Raw genomic sequence first — 12,385 nt, 5'->3', positions numbered from 1 at the left:
CTTCTGATTACAAAATCTGCTCATTTGAGCTTTTAAGCCATCAGATGCCACCAGCATACGTTAACAACTGAGTGTTGCATTAATCTCTGTGATTCTGTAGGTTGATCACCTGTCACATTTCCCTCTTTTGCAATTTCATGATAATTCTCATCTAGTGCCACAATACTCAAATTAGGATAGGGGCTAAAACTAAACACAATATTCAAAGCATTAACAGCATTTATTTTATACATGAGGAACAGTTATAAAGGGAAAGCAATGCAATTTTGTTTCTTAAAAAAGAATTGTTCCATGTTATGATCACATCATTATATAACTGATGCCTAGCTTCATTCATATTTTCAGAAATCAGTAACAGAAAAAAAAACATTTTAACATAATGTGTGTAACATTCCATGCATTCTGCATTTACATTTTTAATTTTTTTGTTTAACCATTAGTTAAAATCCAAGGAAGATTAAACATCTATCCATTTCATCATATCGCACTATTGTCATGCTATCACTGGATATAACAGTGGACAAAGACAATATAATATTGAGATAAATTTATGAACCTGGCTCTTTGTGGAGCTACTGCATTAGATGTTACTGCTACACAAGTTCTTTAGTACAATTATGTAGCAGTACAAATTATTGTAAACAACATATAAATGACAACAGTGTTAGCAATAATCTGCCATTTGTTAGATACTCTATATAAAAAATAAAATTATTGGTGTTAACATTTAATAGTAGTTCCACATTTTCCTAGTGAAACAATTTAATCATCATCTCTAAGGCAACTTCATTTGTGTGGTTTATAAACCCAGCATACTTTTTAATGATCAGAACCATGCAACATAAATTTCCAAAGCCAGTTTTATGCTCTCATTTCAAATCCATCATTCAGCCAAACATACCAGAACAACAACAACAACAACAAACATGACAAAGAAACTAAAAAGAATTATAGCTTGTACTGTTCCAGAAATGTGAAATTATTTGTCATCCACAGCAAAAATAAATTGATTGGGGGAAAAACCCACTAAATTATATACTTACATTTAAAAATACATTCCTATTTAAACAATGTAAAAACATCTCATATTTGTGGAATTTTATGGAAACAAATGAGTGTTATTTACAACTAGACTCATGTTAGTGTAAGTATACTTTATGCACCAACTCAGATGTTATTTACATGTACTAACATTTACAATTACTGTATGCTAAGCAGGGTAAAGTAACGATAAATATTGTAACAGCTTTCTATTATAAGATATACTGCATTAAATACATATCTATATGTATGTTTGGCAAGAAGTTCTCTTAAGCTGCAACTCATCTACAATATTTTAATTTCATGTTCACAAATGAGGTCACTCATATTTTTAATCATAAAACAACTTTCTTAAAATTGGTAGTATATGTATATACATATTAACAGATTATACACATGCTTAAATAATCTACCGAAAACATTTTATGTTCTCTTCACTGATATGTTGTATAAAATATGGTGTTCAAATGTCACATGAAGTAAGATGCACTATTAATATAGAAATTTTCCTTTGTGTTGCCTTGTTGAGTTTTTCATCATCAGATAATCATGTTTTTTGGTTACATTTCACTGTTTCTAAATGGATAAATTATGTTAAACTTGTTATGCTTTTAAAAGTGTGAAAAAGTCCTGAAAACACTCTGATTGAGAAGCAAAACGTGATACTCTTTGTGTATTGCAGATCTGTTTCACTACTTCCTACTGATGCAGCATCTTAAATCCTACATAGTTCTGGAAATGTCACTGTTTCTTATACTCTTCCAGTATCATTTCACTTTAGTCTGTTTCAAGTAATAGGACAGTAGGATCAGCGTGTTCATTGCAAAGTTTCCAAACTTCAGGCGTATGAATCCACAGCATCTGAGCACATGATTATGTTGAACTCTTTCTTCTGTTCTTTACATAAAATCAAAAATACATTCTGTTCAAACTGATCACACAATATTAGCTTTCATATTTCCACAATTCATCATTACTTTTGACACAAAGTTAACGATAGCAGATGCTGGTTGTTCTGGTTCCAGTTCAGCAAAAATGTGGCACTGATTATCTGTTTTACTTGCTTGTTTACGTGCCACAAACCCAAAACATCGACTGCAACAAGGAAAACAAGAAATATATTAAGATACATGTGTTACAAAGATCTTAATACAGTTTCTGTAATTTATTTGTATTATTCTGTGGTTTTAAAATACTACTACAATCAGTATCATGACAAATACATGAACATTTTGCAAGACATAATAGCATGCCATTTCTAATTTATTCCTGAGGAAATTTTAGGAAACATTGGTAAAACACTACTTTAACATTACTGTTCTTCATATTCCTGGCTCTACAGACTATTTTTATACCAACAATCTGCCCCCCCCCCCTCTCTTACGTAAACCATATAGTTGCCTCCTTACACCTTCCATAATTGTAAGTACATATGATGATGGACTATGTGGTTTCCATGCTCTCATATAACGTACAGACATTCACTGATACATGCATGTAAAATGATTTTGGGTCAAAACCATAAATGCTTGTTCATTAGATGTTTGACAAAATTAAGGGCACATTAAATATGTGACACTTAAATCTTCATGAGTGACACTAAGAAACAGGTGAAAGAGTGAATACTAAACAAATTCCAAGCTCTGGTGGAATTCCTATCATTTACTATACAGAATTTCAGCTGAGTTCACCCCTCATTTAACCATAATATACAACAGATCACTTAGACAACAAAAGTTGTGTCCAGAAATTGAAAGGAACTACATGTTACACATATGTATAAGAACTGATCCACAAAACTACCATTCAATATCTTTGACACCCATCTGTTGGACAAATTTGGACTTATTTTAATTTCAAACGTATAAAAATGAGATATCTTAAACAGAATGACCTTCTCCATGTCAAGTAGTTTGGTTTTTGAAAACATAGATTATGCAAAATGCAAAACCCAACTCTCACTTTTCTCACATGCAGTCATGAAAACAATGGATCACGGTGGTCAGATAGATGCAATATTCTTGACTTTCAGAAAGTATTTGACTCAGTGCCACAATAACACTTAGCAATTAATCTTTTGGGGTATCAATCAAAATTTGTTACTGGACTGAGGACTTCTTGGAAGGGAGGACACAGCATGTTATCGTGGATGTAGAGTCACTGACAGATGTAGAAGTAACTTCGATCTTTGCTCAGGGAGGTGTGTTGGGAAAGTGTTATGGAGATACTGGAAAACCTGAACTCCAGATGCTTGAAGATAGATGCAAACTACCTCTCGAAAGCTTACTTATAAAGTTTGAGTTCACCATTAATGGGGGAATCTAGGAGTATACTCCAGTCACCTGTATATTGTTCCTGTAGGGAACACAAAGACAAGATTAGACTGTTCACAGTGTGCCGAGAAATTTAAGCAATCATTCTTCCCGTGCTCCAGGTGCGAATGAAATGGGAAGCATATCTAATAAGTGGCACAAAGCGACAGCCATCTGCCATACCTTTCATCATTGTATGGAGAATACGAATGTAGATATAGATTTTTAACTTGCAGTTCCTGGGTCTGCTACTGGAACATGTCATAATTATTTTTAGTAGTAGTACTATTGTTATTGATTCTATCTCAGTATTGTTATTTCCAGTGGTCTTGAACATATGTAAATCTTGTTTCTAATAAACTTTTCACGTCTGCTGTTACTGTTATTATTACTATTTATAATACTATAATTATTGTCATTATTTAAATAAAATGCAATGTAAAATGAAGGTATAAAACCCTAGTCTGACTTAATATGATCAGGTTAAGTAAATAACTGTAGGAAAACTAAAAGATGTTACATATGCAAAAAAATCATGAAAATGGAAAATTCTGGATTTATCATAGCTAATCTTTCAGATGAGGTAATGAATCAGATAATTATTTATTACCTGTCTCATTTGTACCATGTCAAGAAATATTAAGTGGTAATGAATAATCAGTGAGTGTAATTAAATGAGATGGCCTGATACAGATATATCAAGTAACATGTGGATTTAAGAGGATAACCAAATACGTCACACTAACATATGGGAAAAGTTATAGAAGTGAGAGAGATCGTAGAAGGAGAAAATGGAAACAGAACTTAAAATGACAGCAATGAGATGACAGGGATGGACTTACAGTATGCACAGAAGATAACTATGGATACTTGTACTTCAGTGAAATTTTACCAACACGGTCCTTCGTTTATCGAAATATACGAGAGCTGAAACTTTAATAATGGCAACTATTTATTTACAGCTTGTACAAAATAGGTACATGTTTCAAAGTTTTGCTAACCTTCAAAGTAGTCACCAGCATTGTGTATAACCCATTGCCAGTGATGTGGAAGTCATAGGATACTCTTAGCAGTGCCAGTTGTGTTGACAGTTTGAGCAGCGCGGTCTATTCCCGATAAATTTGTAGCAGTTCTGAAGCGAATGCCATGAAGTGTTTTCTTCAGTTTAGAAGTCGAGTTGAAATCACGAAGGCTTAAGTCAGGGGAATGCAGTAGGTGGTATAACACTTAACAGTCCCATCAGTCAAACAAATCAGTAACAGTTTGCACTGTACATGCTTGAGCATTGTCCTGCAAAATGATGGTCAGGTCCTGCAGAAGTGTCATCACTTCTGTCTCTATGCTGTTCATTTTTGGAACACAACCTACAACCACCTTAGAGACAGAAGTGATGACACTTCTGCAGGACCTGACCATCATTTTGCAGGACAATGCTCAAGCACGTACAGTGCAAGTTGTTACCGATTGTTTGACTTATGGGGCTGCTAAGTGCTATACCACCTACTGCCCTCCCCTGACTTAAGCCCTCATGAGCTCAACTCTATTTCTAAACTGAAGGATACACTTCATGGCATTTGCTTCAGAACTGTTACAAATTCGTCTAATACCCAAGAAAGTTTCTGAGAGGGACATAAAATTTGGTCTGTATGCACAAGATCCGGAAGATGAAAAATAATAAGTTAAATGACATTTAGATGTAACACAAAATTAAAAGATATTCTGGATACACTTTATAAAACAGATTTTTCATTATGGACAATTTGTTATTCTTGGATGCAGTACTAGAAAACTAGTGTATACGTGCACCATAATTAGCACTTTTACTTACTTGGAGCTGATGGGCATGCCTGTCTCCTCACTCTTTTGACTCCATCGGTGGTCATCAGGATCCAAGCCACAGTACGAGATAGTATTTACTGGGTAATGTCTCCTGAAGAACAACTGCCTCTTGTTATCTGTCAGTGTAATTCCTTGACCAGAAACTTTAAAATGCACAACTGTTGCCAGTGGCAGAGGCTGCATTGTGAAAAGTTGTTGTACTGTCTTTTTGATTGCTTGAGGGCCTGTTAGTGATTCTGTATCCATCGAAAACAGGTACAGTACATTGCAAGCTGGAAAAAAAATGTAAGTAGGTAATGAGGAGACCATTCAGAAGAAAGTTACTTATGAAGAATTTTAATGGATGAAAGAGAATGTTAAGAGAAATGAACAATAGTGACAACCTAAAACTTTGTACTTGAATAGGACTTGAACAAAGGCCCTTGCCTTATAGCAGCAAGTCACTTCTAACTGTATCCAAGCATGCTTTGTGGATGGACTCAAAACTTCAACTTCATACTAGTTGCTATCCACATCCTTTAAAGTCTACAAAGACTCTCCTGCTGTGTCCTGTGACATGCTACAGTGACAGTTCCATAGCAGGAGATCCTCTTTGGAGTTTAGAACAGTTGGAGAGCGACTAGTCACAAGCTGAAGCTTTGAATTCATATGTGAGGTGTGCTACTGGCACAACTGGTATCACAGCCCAAAAAATGCAGGTGCCCAAGTTCAAATCCTGATCTGCTCAAAATTTGTTTGGTCACTGATGTTCATCACAGCTTATACTATGTTTAGGTTCATAACTTTCATAGGACTGTCATACCTGTAAAAGTATGTTTACTGCCTTCATGTGTGTGTGTGTACGTGGGGGGGGGGGGGGGGGGGGCACTTTTTCTCTTAAGCTTTTATGTCTGCTTTTGCTGAAATTATAGGAGTTCATGGAATTCTGTTAAAACTGTTCATGATAACATTCAGTTGCAACAATTAAGCTCCCTGTAATTTAATGGGAGGACTGTAGCTACACAGTGTTTTAATAATGAAGTACAAACTTTTATAAAACTTCTGTCAGGTTTCCCGGCAATGAGAAGTGAGGATCTACAAAAAACCATCTTATGTTTGTAATTAGAATAAAAAGATCAAATTGAGCTATCAATTACATTGGTGCAATTTTGCCATCATGCAGGTCAAGCTGCAAATTCCAGCAAACAAAAGGTCAAAATATAATAACTTGCTGTTTTTTTTCACAATCCCCAATGTCATGTTTCTCTGTGTATGGGTTTGTCAAAATTGAATCTCTATATTAGTTCTTTGGTCATACCGCAGTACATTTGGAAATGCTTGTTGCCATTTTATAATTTGCAACTTCATTGTCATCTCAATACCATGCAATCTAATTTTCTCCTTCTGACAGTGAATTTAATAGTTTTCTCTCTGTACAAATTTTGTATCTTTGGTCTTTATTTATTTCAGGACATGTATGTATTTCTCATTGTATTATCCTTGCTAAATTTTCAAATCCTCTATTGTCTACCTTTATGTAGAATATTGTTTTCCGTGAGTAATTAATTCCCTGAAATTGACCACTCAATCTGTTTAATATCAAGTTTTGAAAACTGTGTTAATATAGATGTTGTACCATATTAAGTACGATTTCTGTTGTAGTTTTCATTACATTGCTCATGAGCAAACAAAAGATGGAGGTATTATAGCAGCTCTTTATTTATGTGGCACATACAGAACAAGTGCTAACTGTAAATATTTCGTTAAGCATTTATTTCCTAGGTGCGAATCTGTGGAAGCTGGACAATTTTGGGCAGCTAGTGTTTAATCTGTTGCCAACTTCAGTGATCGAACTAAGAATGTCCAGTAGAGCTGTTTTAATTTCATATTGTTTTGGAGAATTGATATGTAATGTGTAAGAATGTGTTGTGTAGTGATCTGCACAGATTCCACAAATGAGATCCAGGCATGCAGTTGTAAGGCATGTCACAGAAGGTGGCAGACGCTAGAACCGGTACAGGCTGCCACTCACGGATGCACACGCAGCCTCTCCTCCATGCAATCTACTAGCCAGCCAACAGCTTATAGAGTCAGGCTCGGCCAGTCTTGCCCTCTGTTATATGTTGACAATCTGTCTAGGATTATTGGACTGGTAGTTTAGCCAATCCGTGGCAAGTGTCTTCTAGCACGTGGTGTTGGAGTCTCTGCTTGAAATGTTGGTGCAACAACAGAAGGATCTCATCATGGTCATGAAATGGGCTTTGCCAGCATTGCTCTCTAAACCTCTACCTCCTGCTCTATGTCCTCCTCCATTCCCGCCATTTGGCGAGGAGGTGGAAGATTGGGAAGAATACAAACACTGCCTACAGCAAAATTTCCAGGCCTTCCATGTTACAGATGTAGAGATACATCACACACTATTTTATCGTGGATTTCTCTCACCTTGTGTCAGGTGTTGCAGCAGTTGGCCCCACTGCAAGAACCTCTCTCATTGTAGTTTGACACTTTATTTTATTTTTGTTGTTGTCTTCCTATTATTGCTGCCGCATGTACATTTTGGCCGCTATGCTCGAATTCTACCAATTCGAGAAGCAGCCCTGTCAGCCTTATCATGCTTGGGTCACAACTTTCCATGACCTTAGTCACAAGTGCCATTTTGTCACAGCCAAGTGAAAATGATTTTATGCGGATGTCACGGTCTGCTCTGCCCCAGATACGGAAGTCCATCAATGAGTCCTCCAATTAGAGAACCCCTCCCTTAAAGAGGTTTTGTTAACTTCCCAGTCATATGAGGTCTCAAATGCCCCTGGTAAGCAGCTGGAAACCTGGTGCAGTGTCACAGCAGTACACGGCATCCCGCTGTGTCCACTGCATTTTGTGAGGACGATGTAGTATCGGTGCAAGCCAGCCGATCCAGTAGCTTCCACACAATGCATTGACAGCATTACAGCTACCTCTCCCAGTTGCTGTTGTGTGCATCTTGTTAGTTCAAACATGAGGATCATAGTCTCCCCAGTGTTGGGCCATCTGTCTTAAAGGTGGGCTGCCACTCAACTGCACAGAATGCAGCATCAGACAACGTGGATACGGATATCCAGGAAGTGGCATCATCAGGGCCGGTTGCTGATGAGGAATCTTACAAGCTTTTTATTGAAGTTTTGGTTCTCTCGCAACTGGTGTGCCTCCAGGTAGAGGTAGACACCAGCACAGCTTTGTCCTAGCTCAGTGCCCAAACATATTCAGACCTCGGCTGCTGTTGCCGGTAAATGTTCAGGGATATAGTAATCCCCTTGCTTGGCCAATTCGTGATTGAAGTTACCTATAGATCAGTGACTTGTCCTATTACTTTTATTGTCATCCACAATGCTAGTTCAGCAAAGCTTTTTGGGTTTGATACCTTCAGGCTTTCGGCTTTTCAATCAGGAACTCCATACAGTTGGTATCTGCCAAGGTCCTCTGTCAGTCACTGTAATCTCTGTGCTCAGAATTTCAGGATATCTTTGTGGAAGGCCGGGGAAGTGCCACCAACTTTCAATCCTACAATACCTCGAAGCAGTCAGCTCATCCTACATTTTTTGTGCTAGGCAGATTCCTGTAGCCGTACATTCCCAAGTCGAGGCACAGTTGCGCCACGCTCCTTGCTATCGTGAAGGAACCCTGTTGTAAATTGTGAATCTGCAGTGATTTTTAGGATCACCATGAATTCCCAGTCCTCGGTCGACACATACCCATTGCCACACTTGAATGAACTGTTTGCATGCTTAGCAGGAGGTCATTTCTTCTCCAGACTTGATCTTTCTGAAGTATACCACCAGTAACCCATGGATGAGGAGTCCAAATGTATCATGGTTCTTAAAACACCTTTTGGTCTGTATCAATATAAACAGCTGGTGTTTAGGGTGGCAAATGCCCCACAATTTTTCAATGCTATCTGAAACAGATCATGTCCACTACTGCACAGTGTTTCACCAACCTGGATGTCATGTTCATTACTGGGTGTACTATGAGTGACCACCTACAATATTTCTGGACCCTTTTTAAAAAACTCCGAGCCAAGGGTTTGCGTCATAATCTGCAGAAGTCAAAATTTTTCCAACCATCTCCTGAGTATGTGGGCCACACCATTTTGAAGCAGGGTGTCCAGCTCATGTAGAGTTTTGTCAGGACCATTATGGATCTGCTACATCCCTCGTCATTGCAAGAAATGCAGGCTTCCTTGGGTAAAACTGCCTATTATCTCGGTTGATTCCTGAGGTGCCTACCTTCGCACACCCTCTCTACCTCCTTCTCTGCAAGTGTGCTTCTTTTGTGTGGTATCACCGTGTGACCAGGCTTTCACCATGCTGTGAGAATGCCTCAGTACAGCACTGTGTCTAGCTACTTTTGATCCCAACAAACCATTGGTTTTGGCCACGGACACCTTGCAGTACAGCATGGGAGTAGTTCTTGCCCATCAGAATGCACATGGCTCAGAGCAGCCACTGGTGTTTGCATCTATAACCCTCAGTCCACCACGGGTCCACTGCTGTCAGGTTGAGGAGGAGGCTGTGGCCATTGTCTATGTACGTCCCAACATGTTCCATTATTATTAAATGGAGCAGCCATTAGTGTCTGCATTCAAGATTCTCAGTGCAGCATGGGTCCACTGCTCTCAGTTTGAGAAAGAGGCTCTAGCCATTGTCTGTGCTGGTCACAACATGTTACATTATTAAAAATGTTGGCCAGATAAATTCAGTTTAAATAGAAGAAACCTTCAGGTACATGTTACCTCTGTATCTCACTTATACTTTCATTAATACTTTTTGTAAAGCACATATACAGTGTCTGCAATGAGTTGCGAAATGAAAGTTTTCCTGCTCCATATCCCTTCTCTTACTGTGACAGTCTATATGTTGAATGAAGCCAGCTTCCTTTGCTTCCTGCTCATCTTTCCGTAAGTTCTCAACAAAAATTTACAGACAATACCAGTAGCTTCAGCTAGCTAACTGTAGTAAGCATAACTGCTTTTGTTTATATGGTCGTATTTTTAATTATATATTATCATAAAATTACCGAACTATCAGTTTAATAAGTCACGGCTGCAAAATACTAACGCGTATTCTTTATAGACAAATGGAAAAACTGGTAGAAGCCGACCTCGGGGAAGATCAGTTTGGATTCTGTAGAAATATTGGAACAAGTGAGGCAATACTGACACTACAAACCTATATTTCTAGCATTTGTAGACTTAGAAAAAGCTTTTGACAATGTTGACTGGAATACTCTCTTTCAAATTCTGAAGGTGGCAGGGGTAAAATACAGGGAGCAAAAGGCTATTTACAATTTGTACAGAAACCAGATGGCGGTTATAAGAGTTGAGGGACATGAAAGGGAAGCAGTGGTTGGGAAGGGAGTGAGACAGCATTGTAGCCTCTCCCTGATGTTATTCAATCTGTATATTGAGCAAGCAGTAAAGGAAACAAAAGAAAAGTTCGGAATAAGTATTAAAATCCATGGAGAAGAAATAAAAACTTTGAGGTTCGCCAATGACATTGTAATTCTGACAGAGACAGCAAAGGACTTAAAAGAGCAGCTGAACGGAATGGACAGGGCATTGAAAGGAGGATATAAGATGAACATCAACAAAAGCAAAACGAGGATAATGGAATATAGTTGAATTAAGTCAGGCGACGATGAGGGAATTAGATTAGGAAATGAGACACTTAAAGTAGGAAAGTAGTTTTGCTATTTGGGGAGCAAAATAACTGATGATGGTCGAAGTAGAGAGGATATAAAATGTAGAATGGCAATGGCAAGGAAAGTGTTTCTGAAGAAGAGAAATTTGTTAATATCGAGTATAGATTTAAATGTCAGGAAGTCATTTGTGAAAGTATTTGTATGGAGTGTAGCCATGTATGGAAGTGAAACGTGGATGATAAATAGTTTGGACAAGAAGAGAATAGAAGCTTTCGAAATATGGTGCTACAGAAGAATGCTCAAGATTAGATGGGAAGATCACATAACTAATGAGGAGGTATTGAACAGAATTGGGGAGAAGAGGAGTTTGTGGCACAACGTGACTAGAAGAAGGGATTGGTTGGTAGGACATGTTCTGAGGCATCAAGGGATCACCAATTTAGTATTGGAGGGCAGCGTGGACAGTAAAAATTATAGAGGGAGACCAAGAGAGGAATACACTAAACAGATTCAGAAGGATGTAGGTTGCAGTAGGTACTGGGAGATGAAGAAGCTTGCACAGGATAGAGTAGCATGGAGGGCTGCATCAAACCAGTCTCAGGACTGAAGACCACAACAACAACATTATCATAAGATGCACATATTGAATTTGTATTGTGCATGAATTGTACAGTATGTAAGCAACTTGTTTTATGTACTTCCTCACTGAAAAAAAGGATTTTATATTTTATTCTTACCTGCACCCTGTGCTAAAAGTAGTTGTGCATTGCTAACTGCTCCAGGACTCTCAGCAGTAAGTCTTGAGCCATCACCCTCTGGCAACAACAGACGGCATGGTAAAGCCATAGGCATAAGAGAGTGCTGGTAAACCAGTGCTGAAAGTGAACCTGAAAAAAATGCAGTAGTTTCATAAGTCTACCAAAGTTTTCATGTAGAGCATGCATTTGATATTAGACACACATACAAGTGAAGAAAATTCTATGTAGTACATTTAATAGGCAGTTATAAAATTAATAAATGGAATTAACTGCCTATGTATAGGGTATGTGGATGTGTCAGAAAAAAAACGAAATTCACTGAAGGAACGATTCTTCATAAGAACTTGGTACAAGACTGTATACCCTAAGATTAAAGGGCCAAAGTGGGAGGGCTATAAGAAGAATGTATGTATGGGAATGATACACTTGGTGTGACAGTTACACTGTTGTCACAGATAAATAACTGATAGTAAGTAATTTTCTAATAAGATTCCTATTTAAAAAAGGGAGTATTCAACTGCTTAGTTACCAATCACAATGAAGACCCCTATGAGATAGGTGATGCCATCACAGTCACATTCCATAGATTCTCCCAAATTATTGTTAGTGTCTGCTTTGATTTAATTACACTCTGAGAACCAGAAGTCAAGATATAAAATTCTTGGGTGACATTCCACTGAAGGCAGTGCAAAGGTCTCTAAATATGCTGCCAAAACTTTAAAATGTTATTGGAGTTTATATCAATTATCCTAAGAAAGCTTTTCTTCCATCTTCATTTTT

The 12,385-nt window shown here is 37.8% G+C and overlaps 1 protein-coding gene across 1 annotated transcript in view; it reads right to left on the bottom strand.

Annotated features, from left to right (window-relative positions):
• Window positions 1-201: 201 nt before the first annotated feature.
• LOC126262680 (tensin-1) overlaps window positions 202-12,385 on the bottom strand; it is a 622,011-nt gene continuing 609,827 nt past the window's right edge. Inside the window, exons 20-22 of the mRNA XM_049959456.1 lie at window positions 11,585-11,734; window positions 5,182-5,464; window positions 202-2,136 (exon numbers count right to left, since the gene is read on the bottom strand). Of these exons, the coding sequence (XP_049815413.1) occupies window positions 1,977-2,136; window positions 5,182-5,464; window positions 11,585-11,734 (593 nt within the window). The 3' untranslated portion in view covers window positions 202-1,976. The remainder of the gene's footprint in view (window positions 2,137-5,181; window positions 5,465-11,584; window positions 11,735-12,385) is intronic.

The sequence above is a fragment of the Schistocerca nitens genome, chromosome 6 (assembly GCF_023898315.1).
Source record: "Schistocerca nitens isolate TAMUIC-IGC-003100 chromosome 6, iqSchNite1.1, whole genome shotgun sequence".
NCBI classification, from domain to species: Eukaryota; Metazoa; Arthropoda; class Insecta; order Orthoptera; family Acrididae; genus Schistocerca; species Schistocerca nitens.
Note: the sequence above shows the minus strand (reverse complement) of the source record. Positions and strands in the feature narration are given on the sequence as shown.